Source organism: Ambystoma mexicanum, chromosome 5q, assembly GCF_040938575.1.
Source record: "Ambystoma mexicanum isolate Mex_15411 chromosome 5q, UKY_AmexF1_1, whole genome shotgun sequence".
NCBI lineage: Eukaryota > Metazoa > Chordata > Amphibia > Caudata > Ambystomatidae > Ambystoma > Ambystoma mexicanum.
Window position 1 is genome coordinate 617,007,894 of NC_090933.1, and position 18,998 is coordinate 617,026,891.

Here is an 18,998-nt window from a genome sequence, read left to right on the forward strand (position 1 = left end):
TTGATAAAGAAGATTCATATATATGGGCACTAATAGTCGATATTTTGTCTGGAGTGAACTACTATTAGCAACGCAATGGAATTGAATTTTAACTTTCTTAAATTCTTAAAATAACTTAATCTAAATGTTTTAGGATCTGAATTAGCTGAATGAATGTATGAATGCCTGAAATTTAGCATGTTTTTCATAAAAAATTAATTAAAGATGTCCAATGATGATGTTCACACTCAAATCTAAATAAAATAAAAATTATGATTTGATTTATTACCTTCTGCCTTTTTTCTACCAGTTGCTCTCGCTATCCTGGCACCATCATTTGTTTTATTACTTAGTAGGGTCTGGAACACCATCATTTCTGTGTTGAATGAAGCGGCGAAGTCCATGTCTGCTTCCTTTATGGGTAACGGATGTTATTCTATTCACTCGCCACATACGCAAGTCACCGAAAACATGTCTGAAATGTCCATCAGCCATCTTGGATGTGGCACACTGCGATTGCTACTGGTGGCCATCTTGGAAGGGGCTTGGACGTCTTGTAGTAACTCATCCCAGTGCTGCGCACAAATAGCAGCGTGTCCACAATGGTTGCCATAAGCGCCCTGGGAGAAGGGGTGCGTGGCCCCATACAGAAGTGTTTCTAACACCAGACCCCTCAAAGGTTCTCAATATGCAGATCAGCAATGTCAAATGTAACCATAACCATATGAACACTCCGCTCATGAGGACGAAAAGAATAACAGAAAGGTCGTAACAAAAGTGGCCAACTCTTCAGGGCTGTGCATTTCGCTGTGCAGGTTTTCCTAAACCTGCCCATGCACCATCACAACTGGGGGATGCATCTCAAGCCACCGTGGGCAATTCAGGGGTGAATTTCCATATTCCATTTATTTCACTGACCTGGGGTGGACCGCTTCGGGGACGTGGCAGTATCTTCCCAGGGCTAGGAAGGTAGAGCCAGTGCTGTCAGCTGGAGCTGGAGAGGGTGCTCAGTCACTTGGAGGAGTTGGAAGAGCAAGTCTTGGAGTGACTCCGCCATGTTTCAGCAGGCTCAGCATCTGTGGGTCTCAATTCAGGACATGGGTGTACAGGTGGAGTAGGAGTTGTGGAGCCAGCCTCCGTCTCTGCTCTAGGATGGATTGGAAGATTAGACTGGGACAGAGGTGTGGCAGCAGTTGATCCCTCTGAGCTGGCGTTGCCAGCAAGGTCAGCGATAGTTCTGGAAGGGCTGGTTCCTGGAAAGCGCCTGTTGGTAGCTCGGGGGTTGACAGTGCAAGGCAGCACTTTCCAGCAAAGAGCAGCATGCATCCACGAGGTGACTCGCTCACACTTCATTGCAGTCTGTGTCGTGAGCAGGACCTGGTATGCACCTCTCAAGTGGGGTTGGAGTGCTGATTTTCATTGGTGCACTCAAATGTAGACTAAATCATAGGGCTGCAGCAGGGTTCAGTAACCGGTTCCGGCAGGGCAGCTTTGACCTGAGCATGGAGAAACAGTCTTGATAAGAGTGCAACAGTATTTAAGAACCTTTTCATCCTCGAGCTGCAAGTGCCGGGGGCAGTACCCCTGAACATGGGGTGCCCAGTAAGGATCTCATGTGGGAACAAACCATGCTTGCGGTGTGGGTTAGTGCGCATGTGGAGCAGGGCAAGGGGCAGCACCTAGGGCCATTTCAACCCAGTTTCATAACAGATTTTAAAGAGCTTAGTCTTCAAGTCACTGCTTCAGCATTCCACTGCAACGCTAGACTGGAGGTGGTAGGCGCAGTGAAACTGTTGAGAAATCTGCAGAGCCTTGCACACTTCCCCGAGGACCAGCCCTGTAAAGTGAGTGCCTCGATCACTGTCAATGAGGAGTGGCAGCCCAAACCTGGGAATTAAGTCGAATAACAAGCTTTTTGCAACAGAACTAGCATCTGCCTTTCAGCACGGGAAAGCCTCCACCCATCCAGAAGAGATAGCAATAGTGGGACAGTACTCCTAACCCATGCTTTGGGGGAGCTGTATGAAGTCAATCTGCACATTCAGAAATCGGCCTTCCGTTATCGGATGTGCAGACTGCCTGGTTTTCACCACTCTCCCCACATTACAGACAAGCAAACAGCACAGTTTTCATAATACATCTGGGCCACAAAGTCCAACAATTCACAATTTAAAGCATCACACACCCTTACATGAGTGCTCCAGCCAGGCTAGGTATAGTAAAATGGCTTTGGGTGCCACCGGGCCGACATCAAGGGAGCTCCAAGGCAAGTTGGACATCAACTTACAGCTGTCTGTGGACCAGAACCTTTGACGATTCGCAGGCTTGCTCTTGAAGCACAGTCAGACTGAAAATAGAGAAAATCTCTGACTGTTGAACTGAAACACAGATAAGGACATAAGTAGGAGCCAGGGCCACATTTCAAGGCCGCATTTCGAGCTGCTTTTTTCAGCTAGAGAGTTGCCTGCAGCAGCAAACGATTGAGAGTGATTGTGTCCATGACACTTAAGAATTGGGAGAGCAGAAAGGAGCAATAGCGCTTGCAATAGAACAGATACATATTTCCCATTCAGAATAAGGTACCTGATGAGGACAAGTAACCCTGATACTGCCAGAGGACATCTAGAGTTGGTTTAAATAGTTGCCGACTTGTCTTCTGCCAAAATGCATGCTCATGTGAGGGCAGTCAGTTCGGTCACCTGGGCAGACTTGACATTTGGCAAATGATAAGCTGCTAGACATTGTGAGGAGAATTCACTGCATACCCAGATATTAGTCCCCAATAGCCCTGATCCCGTAAACAAGAACTTGCCACAAAAAGGATTAAATCAGGGTTGTGCAACAGGATGTCTTTCAAATCTGCACAGGGGAACAATTGGTTTCCTACAACAAGCAAGCAGTCATGTGGCTCCTGAGGAAGCAGGATTTATGACAGAGCATCGGCTAATAGTAACATTGGCAGCAGAAATAAGATGCTTGTCCTACTTGGTAAGGTGGGAGTTGCACATGTGCGGAGTCTTCCCTTTGAGTAGGTAGGCAAGAACAGCATGAGGTACTGCAAACATGATGGGGTAACCCCGAAAAAATACATCTGCATTTTCAACCAACAGGTCTATAGAAGTGACAGCTCTCAGACCCACCAACAAGCCAGCAGCAACAGGATCTAAGGGTCAATGCTGTGGTACGATACGGGGCTGGCACTTGTCATGTTTTTGAGTAAAAACACCTTGGGCTAAAGCATCACCTTCATCACATAACAGTAAAAAAGGTTTCTGATAGTCTGGCAATCCTAGGGCAGCTGTTTTTGAAAGCTCTTTCTTAACTGTGACAGACTTCACCAGCCTTCTCAGACCATGGCTGCAGTTTGGCAACCAAATCATGTGTGGCCGGAGGGGCTTACCTATGGCGGCAAGCTCTGGTATCCACTGTATGCAGAAAATTACCATTCTGAGGAATCCCCTAATTTACTTCAGGGAATGGGTGTTGGGAACATTCTGAACCACTTTAATGCATTCTTTGGACAAGTATCTTTGGTCTGCAGATATATCATGGCCTAAATATCAGACAAGGGTCAAGCAAAACTGCAATTTTTCACGTAGAAGCCTTTCGACCTCGCAAGAACTGTCAATAGATAAAGAGAGTCTGGTTTGCAAGCTTTCAAGCAGGGGTATGGCAGTAGATGATCATCCATGTATTGAACCAATACAGACTCTCCTTTAAACTCGAGCAAGTCACGATCCCTTTTCATTATTTGAGAGAAGAAAGTGAGGCTGTCTACATACCCGATGGAAGCCTAGTGAAGGTGTACTGCAAGATTTGACACAAAAGCTGAACAAGTACTGGCTAGCTGGGTGCACCAGTATTGAGAAACAGCAGAACACAAATCAACAACAGTAAAATGTGTGGCTGTGGTAGGAATGCAAGGCAATATATTTGCTGGGTTTGGATCCACAGGGAAGGTGGGTAAGACAGCGGCATTCACCATGCACATGGACATAGAGACATCCTTACCTGGTTTCTTAGTTTTAAGAATCAAGAAGTTACAGGGGCTAGAATTGGCCACAATAAGTCCTTGCTCGAGCAGCGATTCAATAACAGTTAGAATACCTTACTCAGCTTCATTGGAGATGGGGTACTGAGGCACACTTAGAAGGGGTTTGGACTGTGTTCAGGGTGATCTTTACAGGTTCGGCATTCAGCATGCGACCAACATCGTTTGGACCATAATTTGGAACAAACTCAGCCTAACAATCTCTGTTCCAACAAGGGAGAGTCTTTCCGAGTTCCCAGTTTCAGATTATTCACCTCTTCCTGCAACGCAGCCCAAACCTCCAGTTCCCGATGTACTGGTAGGTTAACAAATAATACCTTCCGGAGTGCAGTAGATGGAGCAACTCATATTGCCTAATGTTAGGCAGAATTATATCCAGTACCCTTTGGGAACACCACACACAATTAAGACAACAAGTGACAGTACAATTTCACCTTTGGTACAAGCCTGTACTACACAGTTATAGTGGTAGCAGTAGCTGAGCAGCCAGACGTATCTCAAGAGTAAGTGAGCAGTAAGAAATAGTTACGCAAAGGACAGCAATTACTATGATTCAGGCAAACACTGACTCAAGGTTTCCAAGTAAAAACATATACATTTATTTCACTCTTCAGTTGTATAACATTACACTATTATAAGCAGTCTAAAAATCACTCTTAATACACCAAGCCACTTCCTTTAAATTCCAGACAAGTTAAGCTCACAAAATGAAGTGGGAGCAAAATGGCACTCTAGCAATTTAAAAGGGAGGAAAAGACAAAGTTAATAGAAATTAAATCAAACCAACAGGTAAGTACTCAGGGCAGTTGAACAAGAGGAACTACAGTAAAGAGATCAGCTAGAAAAGGCTTAAGGCCAAAGTCAATGGGTCAAAAGTCTTTTGCTCAAGATCACACAGATCAGGGTAGTTTGCGGTAAAGTTTGTGGCACTGTTGCCAGACAAGGATGGTTGATACAAAAGTTAGTTCAAAGAGAAGAGAAGGAAAAGCCCTCGGCATTGGGGAAAGATTTCAAACACTTTCACTGCGGCTGAACGAAACGAGCAACTGAATTTGCACAGTACCTTAAAACGGAGAGGAAGCTGTAGCTGAGGCGGATGTTCCTGGTAGTTCCTGCATGCTCACGGTTCCTGAAGTGACTGTCGGACTGACACGAAGTAGGAAGACTGGTGGGTCCTGCACTACCCAGGAAAGAAACCAGCAGCAGAGCAAAGCAACAAATAAAAGGTGCGCTCCTTAAAACCCAAGCAGGGTCCGACCTTCCTAGCTATCTGGCCTACTGTAGCTCCGAACAGCGAATTCGACCAGAGGGGTCCTGGGCTTGCAGTTTGGGCGAACTGGTTGGTCCCACCAGCTCAAGGGAAGAAGTTTCCTGGAGGATCTTCTCTGTCGTCGGATTCTGGAGATTCGGACCTGCAGCAGGGCTTCACTGGGCGGTTCAGTCATTGTAGGGGTCCTCTTCTGCCAGTTCCTCGTTGGTTCTTTCGTTCCAGTGGCGACTCTGCCTTTCCAGTCCCAGAGACCTGCTTTTTATGCAGTTTTCCCCCATTCATACAGCCTGGCTGTCAATTACACAGCAGGGTGGCTGTCCTGGCAAGGAGAGTCCTCTCAGCCAATCAAACAGAAGTGCAACTTGGGTTACCAAGGGAACCCATGGCAGGGGTCTGACGATCCCTCCCTCACATCCTGCCTACCAAGACTTTCAGGCGCCTTAAGGAGGGCTTCTGTGCAGAAGCCCGCGAAAAGACAGCGAACAAAGGAATCATCCCAGTTTGGCGCGCAGAGAAAACCACAAGAAAGACTTTAACAAAAAGAAATGGTGAATAAATTCAGCCAGAGCCAAAATAAAATGTATTTGGTCAAGCGGGTTTATGTTCGAGGCTATTATAATAGCCTAAAACATTACCACGTTTATATAATATAATCGCGGTAGAAAACCTAGGGTAGATGCCACTGCCACCAGCCAAGTCTTAATGTAAAGGGAGTGAAACAATACTCCAAGAGACAAAGACAAAAAGGGGTATGAGTTAACCCTTTCCAATACTCCATGTAAGATGGGGTGTACTGGGTCTGTGGTTTAAAGTGACTAAAGTAAAGTTAATTGCAACTTTACCCTTTTCTGGGGGAAAGTAGTCAGCCCCAGAAAAATGGAGTTGGTGGGATGTCTCAAAAACAACCCTGTGTCACTGCACTGAAGGTGCTGTGTAACACACATAAAAATATGGGGCCATGGAGTAGGTGAGGCTCCAGTGCTCAAGATCACACAAAAAGTGAAAACACACACAGCAAAACGCATGCAAGAGTGGGAAAAAGGCTCACACTCTTACCAGGTGGAAAAAAATAAATCCTAGAAATCCAGCAAAGCTGCTGAGAATTCTCCCTAAAACCTAACAAATCTAAACCCAATAAATTCACAGTGGTCAAAAGACTAAGTAATAAAGCATGTTCTTCAGAAATAGGTCCTAGAGTAACAGTTAAAGGGTCGGACACAGGGTGCGATATCGGCATACCCCAATACCAACACCATTAATGATTTCATTAGCAAACACAACATTAGGAAATTCAGAAGCTTTGAGTGCAGAGCACGAAGCCCCCGTATTAACCAAGCATAAAACCGTTAGTCCAGCGACAGCACAATCTACATAAGGAGCAGCATGGTTAAGTGATATCAATGGGGCAACAATCACATGGTCCCCCTGGCTTTCCTAATGGATATTCAATGCGGTTTGTGATAGAAGCAGGGGAAGCAGGGGCTGTGGGCTTGTTGGCTCGTCCACCCTGTGGCGGTCTATTTGGACATTCAGCTTTCCAGTGAACAAATTATTTTCAATATCACACTGGTCATTATACACATTCTCAGTCTGTCTTTCATCATTGTTCCCATATCCGGCTTGCGCACCTCTGAAGAGGACCGGAAGCCTCCTCTCCCCCGGGAGGGTTGGATCTGCTGTATCAATAAAGCCATGAGCTTTGCTTATGTACTTTCGGCTTCCTCCAAAAGGTAGTACGCAGCTAACAAAACCTCAGATAAATTTTGTGAGGAACCAGGAATGCGACCCGGACACAGAGGACTCATGTTTGTTGCTACAAAGTTGTATTAAATAATAAAGGGGTGGAAAATGCCTCACTGTCCCTAATCTAGGAGGTATTTCCCTACCTCAACCAAAACTAAGGATCTGTTCTGTGTCAAGATGTCTAAAGTAAAAACATCCTGTGTCCGAAATTCTATCCTAGCCCCCTCATGTAAAAGTAACTGTAATGTGTGAAGGATGAGGTCTTTGGCCTTCAGAAGTGCACAAATATTCAATTTCAACCAAAAGATGCAAACCCAACGAAAAGGTTCCAATTGGACAATGTTCACAATTCCCAGGGAAGACTCCCTTTGCCAGGTTTCTTTCCATATACTGGGCCTTGCCTGGTATATTCTCCTGTCAGGACTTTCTCACATAGTTCATTCAATTCACAATCCCAAGGTCATGGGCCTTCCTTGAGATTCCTTGTCATGCACTTTGCTTTGCCTGGTATACTCTTCTGCCACGATTTTTAGGTACAGTTCACTTAATTAACAATCCCAATGGTATGGGTCTTCCTTAGGATTATTTTGCCCACTTGGCTTTGCCTGGTATACTCTCGTGCCAGGGCTTTCTTATACAAGTCATTCACTTCACAATCACAATGCCATGGGTCTTCCTTAAGATTCTTTTTCATACACTTTCTTGATGCAATTAGGGTGCAGCTCTCAGACTCTCAGAAAACCTGGTATACTCCGCTGTCAGGTATATCCCATATATTTAAAAACTTTCAAAATCTGCGGGTTAATGTTATTCCCCAAAGTTCCACTTTTACTAGTGTACTTGTATCTCCCCAAATACAGGGCTTATGAAACTTAGTTTGTGGTGGGAGCTGTAGGGAACTTACGCCCATTTCAGTTGGAGAATGGCTCCTCCAGCTCCCTCCCGGTGACCCAACCTTCCACTCTGGGCTCACTGGTTATTGGATGGCTCCCTGGGCTTCTCCGACCCCTCCTGGATTCCTTTTCATCTTCACTCTCTCTATCCAGCTCAGGTGGCACATCCGTACGACCGGAGGCAGTCTGCTTGTTGCTCGGCTTCTTGTGCCAGGGCAAAGCTCCTTCACCTCATGTCTGGTTTCAGCGTCTCTCTCGCCATCTCCACTCCCTTTTCCCAGCTCGGGCAGCATGGTTCTGCAGCTTGAGGTGTTCAGTGTCCTGCACAGGCTTCCCATGCCAGTGTGAAGCTGCTCTGCTTCTCGTCCCAATTCGGCTTCTCTCTCCCTAACGGGGAAGCATCTCTGCTCAAAACACCACCTCTTCCTCTCTCTGTGCTGCTTCTTCACCATACTCACCAGCTTCTGGATTCTCTCGTGTTTCCTTGGCTTCCCTGTCAGCACTTAGCTGGTTGGATCGCTCTGTGTTTTGTGGCCAGCTCCATTTTTAAACTCCTGCACTGCTAAAGGGAGTTGTTTGGAACCAATCGGATTTCCCCAGCAGTTAGACCGCTCACTTTGATTCAGCTGAGCAATTCTCATTCTGGTTGTTCTCTTCCTAGTGTTAGTCTTATTTACTGCTTTCACTACAGAATGTTTAGAAATGTTAGGGCCAAGTGTTGGAGAACACTCTGGTTTACTGTCACAATATGCCATGAGGGACTGAGACATTGAAGAGGTATCCATAAAAGGGAACGGGGGATACCATGTCTCATCCTATGATGTCTGGCATATAATATCAAAGGCATACTAAGGAACACCCTGACATTATCGATCTTATCAGTCAAAATACATATATCACAAAGACAACCTTCCTGCAAATACCATCAAATGTAAAATGTCACTCCCAAGGTTTCTGTAATGTAAATAACATGGCCCTTTAACATAGGAAAATCTTAAACAAGACATTAAGCAAAGTCAAATATAACAATTGAGATCGAAGTCAATGTTCCTTACTTTGGGAGTCTAAAATGAAAGTAACTCTATCCAATGTTTATCTCACCATTGGAGTCGTAACAGATTGCTGCCCTGCTTAGATACTTTTACTTGCTCAAGTACGACACATCTCAATTGAGCCACTGTATGTTCTTTTTCTTAGAAGCGAACAGCCACTTGTGACTTCTGGTTCTTATTGCCAATCTGTTATTTATGCTCCGTCCACCTGAGATTTTCTCATCTGGTAGTTAGGCCAACATAATACAGTCCTCAAGGGCCCCGCAGAGCATAAACAACATTCGTAGAGTCACAAAATGCAAAGCTTAACAACTGAAACTGTTTCCCACTATAGAGGTGTCTGGTGGTGGGTCCCTTAAAGCAGCGCTGGCAATTCTAACAAGGGAAAGTCCCCAGCCTGGTGGCAGGACTCCCCCACTTTCTGCCTGGAGCAACAAGTCCCTTATAGATTTTGAATTCCTTGAAGCAAACATCGGTTGTGACGTGTACAGCCTGGAGGTGGCAGTATCAAACTGCAAGAGAGTCCAATGTTTTTTTAATGACTTGTCGAATACGGTCACTTTGCCTGGAATACGTATCAACGTAGACCACAGAAGGTGGTTCCTTATAGGGTGTTCATGTAATGCCTGTTTTCTTGTTACAATGTCAGCTTGGATACTGGCATTCACAAGTGTTTGTTCCTCATAGCCCCTATTCCTAAACGATGCAGCATGTCATTGCACTTGCTTGTGTATACTGGGGTCCGAGATAATGCATTTTAGCCTTAACAATTGGCTACAAGGTAATGCTTTAAACGTGCTCTTCGGATAAAAACTACAAGCATGCTGAAGATTGTTGTGGTCAGTAGGCTTTACATACAGTTCTGATGTCAGTTTACCCTTGATGATTTTTGTTTTTGTATCCCCTACCCTTGATGATTGATGTGTGCATCGAGGAAGTGCATTTGTTCCTGATTTCAATTTCATGTGAATTTAATTGATTCAGGTCTCTGATTTAAGTCAGTGAACAACCGATCTAGTTCTGTAAGGGGGCCACCCCAAAAGTCGAATATATCATCTATATACCGGGTGTAAAAAAGCAGGTCAGTATGTGTTCTCGGGTCTTGTAAATATGGTTTAATGGTTTAACAAGCCACCTTACAAACTCTGGATGTAATTTAAGTGTCACAATAGTTCAAACAAGCTTGGAGAGTAAGAATTTTACTTTGCAGAGGCCAATAAAATAACACAATTATTTGCCTCAAAGTAATATCTGTTATTTAGAGAGTTACAAAGGTGCACACATCTGCAACTGGCATATAAATAAATAACTTATAATTATTGCAATTATTATTAAAAGTCTTTACATCTTATTGAAAGACATAACAAATAGCATTCCTCCCTCTCCCCAACACCCTCTGATTTTATATGTTGATGGTTCAAGACATTTTGGAATAGAGGACAGTCTCTGGAATAGACGACTCTTACCAAATCTGAAAATCACACAATGTGACACACTCTATGCACATAATATAATGTTGGGGCTAACAGGACTGGATGGGGAATATAGATTTCAGAGAAAGGTGAGAAGGTATTTCATACAAATATGATGGTAACCAACACTGAGATATAAAACTGTAATTTTGTCCCATGATTGCATACACGGATGTTATGTATGTCTTCCCATTGGTAATTATTTCCATTTCAAAATGCAGTTTTTTCCTGCTTTGATGTCACACAGGGGGTTATGAAAGTCATTATCGACAGCTATGATGTCATAGCAGGGGAGATAGAGCATTTCTCTGCCATTTTCCCCCCTTTTTAGGGTGCTTTGAGGTGATGGTCGGGGGAAATATCCATCATTAAAGGTTTGGTGGCATTTTCTGTGGAAATACTGCCAAACTCATTTAGCATTTCGCCATGCACAGTCACAATAAGTCACCAGATTACAAATTACAGAATGGCAATGTTGATCTGCATTCCTGGAGTCCACAGGTCTCCATTGGGGATTTAGAGAATTTACCACCAGTGGCAATTCTGTCTGTGGTAAACTCCCCATTATTTGGAGGTGAAATGGAGAAAATAAAACACAAGTCCAGGTGATATTTCCTCCCTAACTCAGAATTTGGTGGTGCAGGAAGTTGGTGGTAAAGTATCAGTAGTCAAAGTATTGCGACTTTGCCACCATTTTTTCCTACATGTCGAAACTCGTAATGAGACCCTTCACATTTGTTATGTTGTATATAGTGCCTCATGCCTCCACTCAAAAACTAAAAACCTTCCCGCAATACTGGACCATCAGGGACAGTAGAGCGATTGGAAAGGGGGGGGGAAGGGGTGGGCCATACACAACGTAAAATGATAGATGTGTAGCTTTCAACTAATGAGTGCATTTCACCTTGGGGTGCTGAGCCACATCACAGACAACTCGAGCTTCGCTCTCACTGTCGATCAGTCACTCAGAACCCATTGGTGGTATATATCACTGTGGTTGATAGCTACACATCTATAGCTCCATATGTCCTACTCTGGATATTTTCAATTTCATGCATTTTGCAAGAATTAATGAAAATGTCAGATCCACAGAAAGCAGGTCTATCATAATCAATCTACAACATTTGCTAGTACATACAGAAGAAACACACTAGTTAAATTTTGATTTGGCCTTTCAATGACAATTGTACATTAGCTCGCATAACATTAGGACAGGTTACAAAATGTAAGGCGCATGTAAGATGACATTTATTAACAAGCTATTCAGACAGACCTTGAGATGTTGTGAAGATTGAAGAGCCATTGTTTGACACAGCAATACCTGTAATTGGCCTAAACACAATGGGGAAAAAACAGATATGAAAATCACATTGATCAGCTGTAATTCGAAAGGTCATCTTAACACCCAAAGTTGTTACCTTTCATTGCTTACAAATAATAGAAAGTAAAGTTTGTAGAAAAGCGAATGAGTCAACAAGTACGTCCAATCTTTTGGTTGAGGTCTGGTGCTTTATATTTTATAATTTTATGTGATGGTAAGCATGGGTATCTAATAATTATATAAACATCTAATGTAAAGCAGAGATGAATAAAAGATCTAAAAGACTTTTTGCTTTGACACTGAAATACCAGCAAAGCCTTTTGGAACATTAAATTGCTTTGTCAGAAAGGAAATGAGCTAGAGCTGTTGAGAAAACTGGGACAGAGGGATCAGGCGGTTTGCCTTTTTAAGTGTTCTTCAGACAGCCACTGTGACAATAACCATACAGAAAGCAAAAATCAGAGTTCAGACAGGTAAAACTACCATTATCTAACGACTTATGTTTGGCAGATAGTACAGTCTAAGCAGTGCTTGGCACTCCTCCTAATTGTTTACTAAGGCTCTTCTATTGGTTCTTTCTGCTGCTGATTGCTGTATCCAGGCCTGAGACTGTACAGGACATACGCACTTGAATTTATATTTTGTGAAGGATCAGCCTATCTGCGCATGTGCATTATTAACAATTTGTTGAATAAAGCATGATTACACCTGCTTGTGTCATTTGCTCAACAGATATGTTTATTAGATCATCATACACAATTATTGTTGTTGTAGAATTGAATTTTCATCATTCTTCTCAATAATGAAAACAAAAGATATTTTGTTGGTATAGATACCAAAATTGGAAACAAAGAGTTGCCCACACCTGGGTGATTTGCCTGGTGGGGTGTAGCTAGATGCCCAAGTACTTTTATCTGTTCAAGCTGCAATGATTGAATCTGTCCTTATCCCTTATCCCGACGCATGTTTCCCCGTCTTTAGTGGGACGGTTCTTCAGGGGATGCATAGGTGTCGTATTTTAATTGCAATTATTTTGTGATTGTTGTTAACATTCACCTGTTAGGTTTAAAATAAACACAAGGTGTGTCAAAATACATTCAGACATTGGCCCTCGGTGTATGTGTATGCTGCTATTAAGCAAGATACTTACTATTTGCTTCTTAATAGAGATATTCTCTATCCTTTGGCTTGTTGGCCTGCATAACTCAATTTGGTTGATTCCAATATTACGAAAAAATTTAGTTTCCTACGAACATTTATATGTGGCAAAGTTCAATTGTGTTTCAATATCAAGTTTTCCTGCTTACCTTAGTGTTCGTGATGGTGCTCGTCTCGTCTGTGTTGCACGGTTCAATTACCGTGGCTACAGAGATGCGAGACGAGCATTATGTCAAATGGAATGACATACGTGTGTGAGTCACGTGACGTGTATCACGTGTTTGTACGCTATTTTGGATTGGTCTATTGTTGGTCTGTACTTGTTGGTACTGTATCTTGCCAATTGCGGTGCCACGTTTGTAAATGTCGGCCAAGGTATATTGACAACATAATTTTGATATGGAATGGAACAGAGCAAGAATTTTTTTAGAATACCACAGATTTCTCAACAGTAATGACTACAACCTAATCAACTACAGCAAAACCGAAATAGATTTCCTGGATCTCCACCTATACATTAGAAACAACTGGGTGCAAACCACTCTTTACAAAAAACCGACTGCTGTTAACAGTATTCTACACGCAACCAGTAACCATCCTCATCACACAAAACATTCTGTAGGGAGAATTACTAAGAATTAAATGCAATTGCACCACAGAAGAAGAATTTCACAAACATGCTACCCAAGCAATGAAACAACTTAAGAAAAGTGGATACAGTCCTAAACTACTGCAAAAAACGGAAAGGCGAGCAAGATCGGAACTCCTAAGGAGCAAGACAAGAACAACAGACAAGAAAAAGCACCAAAAATAAGGTTTATCACAACGTACAACGCCAACAACTCTACCATCAGGAAGATTTTATACAAAAATTGGAATATTCTACTAACAGACCCAGACATGACAAATATTCTAGAAGACCACCCCAGCATTACCTTTTGAAGAAGCAAGAGCTTAAAACACATTCTCAGCCCATCCTATTTTGACAAAATGAAACTAGGTCAACAAGATCAGAACAGCAAACCTGGCTACCAGCCCCAACAAAAGGAAACTACAGATGTGGCCAAAGCCACATCTGCAAATATATGATAAATGCCAAACAAGATTTCACAAAACCAAATGGTCTAAAGGCAACAATACATAATATGATCAACTGCCACAGCAAATGCGTCATTTACGCAATCCAATGCGTCTGTCTGAAAACATACATATGAAGCATCAAAAGAAAATTGAAAATCAGGATAGGCGAACATCTATCTTAGCGCAATAACAAATCAGGACTTGAGTTATCTCTTGCCACCCATTTCCAAGAAACTCATCCACATTCGGACAGAGCACAATTGAAATGCTTCGGGATAGAACAAATAAAATTACCACCGAGAGGAAGCAATTTGGAAGGCACACTAAGAAAACGAGAAGCATATTGGATATGCATCATGGACACATGCAATAATGGTCTAAATGTGGATCAGGAGATGCACCATTTTTTTAAATCTCTAATATGAACTGTATAGAAATGTACTAGATATTACTGCAAAGGTGGTTAGTAACATGTACTAACGAAAGCCCTTTTTGCAATTTCCCTTTTGCATTTGAATTGTGGCACACCATTGTTCCAGAGAGAAATATCCCAGGAACACACCTTTGTGACAGCAGTAGGTACACCATTAAGCATTAGCATATACACATAGAAAGTTAGCCTCAAGGTACTACAGTACAATCAACACATATTATTTGCAAATAGGGACAGAATTCTTAAATATATATTTTTTCTTATTTCGAATATCGGATGACAAATCCCTAGGCAACACCTAGTAAATACAACATTTTGCAAGAGCAAAAATTAGACAAACCAAAAATGGCCGACATTTACAAACGCGGCGCCACAATTGGCAACAATGAGTACCAACAACAAGTACAGACCAACAATAGACCAATCCAAAATGACTTAAAAACACGTGATACACATAACGTGACTCACCCACGTACGTCATTCCGTTTTACATAAAGCTCGTCTAGCATCTCTGTATCCATGGCAATCGAACCGGGCAACACAGAAGAGACGAGCACTATCACGAACACCAAGGTAAGCAAGAAAACTAGATATTGAAATACATTTGAACTTTGCCGCGTATGAATGTTCGTAGGAAACTAATGCATAGGATGCAAATTACCAATAGATAACCAGACAAACATATATTCTCTGCAGAAACAAAGAGGAAATCTTTTTGTAATATTGGAATCAACCAAATTGAGAAATATGCAGGCCAACAAGCGAAAGGATAGAGAGTTTCTCTATTAAGAAGCAAATAGTAAGTACATTGCTTAATAGCAGAATACAAATTTGTTTATTTATTTGTAGCACGTTCCAGACCCGGAGGTATCAGGGCGCGAGGACAGGGATATTTTAAGCTTACATGGTTACATAATACAGTACAAGGAATTTACGAAATTACATATTACAAATTACATAATACAGTATAGAGCATACAAATTATAATACAGAGCATAGCAAAGTTGGCAGACTATACATATCGTAAGGGTGGCACTATACCAATTTGCAAAGTAAAATACAATGATATCTATAGATGGTGTATCTGGCACTATTGTCAATTTACAAGATAAAATACAATAGTATCTACAGATGGTATATCATGAAGGTCTAATGTAAAAATAGAGGTCGTAAAGCGGCTAGTGAAGTGGGAGAGCCTTCTCTCTCTGGTCTGGATTTAGAGATCATTTGATTTAAACCAGCTGATAATGTTAAGTCTGAAGTGTGGGTATGTTTGGTTTTCCCTCAGCTAAGAAGGCAGGGAGTTCCAAAGTTGGGCATCTTTGACAGGGAAGCTATGTCTGCCTAAGGTAGCTCGTTTGAATGGAGGAACTGTCAGACAGTTGGTGTAGGCTGTTCTAGTAAGTCAGAGTGTCGATCTTTTGTTGAACCTCTTAGATAGGTAAAGAGGTGCTGCATTATTGAGGGATTTGAATGTTAGGGAGGTCGTTTTTAGTTTGATTTTATCATGAGTAGATAGCCAGTTAACATTTCTCCTAGCTGTGGAGATATGATCTTTTTTGGTCATTCCTAACATACACCGAGGGGCAATGTCTGAATGCATTTTGACACACCTTTTGTATATTTTAAACCTAAACATGAATGTTAACAACAATCACAAAATAATTGCAATTAAAATACGATACCTACGCATTCCCTGAAGAACTGTCCCACTAAAGACGGGAAAACACGTGTCGGGATAAGGACAGATTCAATCATTGCAGCTTGAGCAGATAAAAGTACTTAGGCATCTAGCTACACCCCACCAGGCAAATCACCCAGGTGTGGGAAACTCTTTGGTTCCAACTTTGGGATCTATACCAACAAAATAACTTTTTTTTTCATTATTGAGAAGAATTATGACAATTCAATTTTACAACAATTGTTTAGGATGATCTAATAAACATATCTGTTAAGCAAATGACACAAACAAGTGTAATCATGCTTTATTCAACAAATTGTCAATAATGTGCATGCGCAGATATGGTGATCCTTCACAAAATAAAAATTCATTATCTAAGGACTCAGACAGGCGTGTAGGCACCTGCAGGTTGTTTCATACTTTTTGTCTGGATGAGGGTCTTTTTAAATGGATGAACAATTTACTTCCAGCTCAGTAATGTTTTTTCTGCTGCACGTTGCTCCCACAGATTCCTCGTCTTTGATATCTATCTCTCAGTGCAGCTGCTCTTCAGAAACTTTTCCGCCCAACACTTCTATGCACCCCACGTCGGACCAGACATTGGACTAGAATATATAGAGGCACCACATCCGTGACCTTAGTTTCACCCCTTTCCTTAGCACTCTGATGCTGAGGTGTACTCCCTATCCACCAAGAGGGGCAGGTAGGAAGGGCGATGAGGAATTCAAAGGAGGAAAGTCCATCAGAAAGAACATTACCAGGAGGCAAGTCATTTCTTTCTTCAAATGAACTCCTTCCTCCCACGGTCTACCCATCTATGATAGACTGCCAAAGCAGTACAAAAATCTGGAGGAGGGGGAATAGCAAGGACACCACCTAAATCAAAATACTCTGAAGGATATCTCTGCCAAAATGAGTATCCTAACCGGACATAGAATTCAAGCAGTAATGTTTAGCAGACATGTTCAATGAAGCCCACATAGCCGCTATCCAGAACAGGGACTTCACGTTGCGGAGCCAGGGTGGCGGCGAACCACCTGCTGGAGTGAGCCAAGAGGCACTCGGGGACCTCCTTGCTATCCAGATCATAGCATTCTGAGACAGGATGATGTACCATGACAGGGTCTGTTTGGTCACAGTTATGCCAGGATAGGCACCACGTAATCAATAAAAAGCTGGTCATCTATCCCAGCCTCTCTAGTCCGAAAGAAGTAATAGATGAGGGCCTGCACCGGGTCCAGCCGATAGAAACACTGCTCTGCCTTGGTAGGATGAGAGAGAAAAAAGGCAGGAAGATGGATCCTTTGAGACAGATGGAAATCCAAGATCACCTTTGGGAGGAAGCATGCCATAAACTCTCAATGTCAGTTTCTCCGTGGAGAAAACCAAGTAGGGAGGTTGAACAGATAATGACTGAAGATCACTCTTGCATCTAGCAAAAGTGATGGTAACCAGGAAAATTACCTCAAGGGCGAGAAATCTTTTGGGTTTTTTTTAACTTTATTTAATAGACAGCCATTCTGTACAATAAATTTCCACACAACTCATAACAAATGATCCAGTGTTTCAGACAAGAAGTGCAGGATGGCATCCAGCATTACTCAAACAGGTGTGGAACATCACATAAAAGAGTCAGTCCAACATACCACAGTGACCATACTGAGGGTGAGCAATCTTAAACAGGAAGGAAGTGGTTCAAACTGAGAGACCATTAGAAATGCTAATACTACATTTTAATCCAAAGCCCAAACAACAAGCTGGCGTGGGGGAAACTATTACAAAGACCCTGAAGAAATTGCATGACCGTGGGAATGGCGAAAAACAAGGCCTGCTCGGGGGTCGCCTGAAAGACCAAAAGGGCCGCAAGATATCCCTTCACAGTGTCAATCTACAGGCCCGTCTGGGGTGTGTTAGGAAAGATTTCCATTCCATGTGTAATTTTCACTCCAGTTGTGTACCCCCTGCTGTTATACACCATAGTCTGACTTTGCCAGAGGAGCACAGCCTCTGCACTCCCCTGGGCTTTTCACTCACTTTATTATGGGGAAACTGAAATGCCCTTACAGACCGTCAGAACTAGGAGACTTTGTGTAACGCTCACCTGATTCCCGCAGAGGCGCCGGTCTTGACTGGGTGAATGCCGTATCTACAAAGGTGATGTGTAACACACGGTTGGCTCTTTGGGCTGGACCTCTGTGCACTGTATGTCTGACTTGAAGAGTAAGATGTCTGCAGATAGAAAATATGGGATTAATGAACTGGAGTTATTGGGTGCCTCTCTCCTCTTCCCTTTCTCTTCTCCTGTAGAACCCCAAAGGTTAACGCCCTCACCTTAGGTAAGTGAACGCCGAGCTCTCCATCTGCCTCGGGGCAGGGTGCCGTAACCAGTTTCTTCACTGGATAAGGGTGCAGGCCTCTTGACCTCAGAGGACTTCTGTCCGTCGTTAACTGCACGAACGGTAAGTTCTGGGCACTTCAAATGTCTTAAAAGTCTTTTGTAATGATATCTCTTGTTTTGCAGGGTTCCGGCGATGGCGGATGGCGGGCTGATGAGAGTTGAGGATCGAACCCGCGTGAGGAATAGAAGCGCCTGGAAGCACGTAAGTAAGCGCTTGTAGCCTGCTTCACGATGCGCACTAACTGTCCCTTTTATCTTGCAGGTACAAGTTCGGAGCTTTAGAGAAGCTGAAGGGTGCTGGAATACCCACTGGATTCGGCGTGGGAAGGAGTAATGGCACGTGAGTAATAAAGTTGCCCAATGTCTTTAAACGCACCTTCTTTTGTCTTTCAGATGCGGGATGCAGCGCCGAAGGCCTCCGGAGCGTGCGAAGAGTAGGTAAGCCTTTGTCTTTCAGATGCCGGAAT

At 42.9% G+C, this 18,998-nt stretch overlaps 1 protein-coding gene across 2 annotated transcripts in view; it reads right to left on the reverse strand.

Annotated features, from left to right (window-relative positions):
- NSMAF (neutral sphingomyelinase activation associated factor) overlaps positions 1-18,998 on the reverse strand; it is a 2,198,666-nt gene that overhangs the window by 605,099 nt on the left and 1,574,569 nt on the right. For both annotated transcript variants that reach the window (XM_069621092.1, XM_069621093.1), the window contains one exon: positions 11,734-11,792. In XM_069621092.1, coding sequence (XP_069477193.1) covers positions 11,734-11,792 — 59 coding nt within the window. The remainder of the gene's footprint in view (positions 1-11,733; positions 11,793-18,998) is intronic.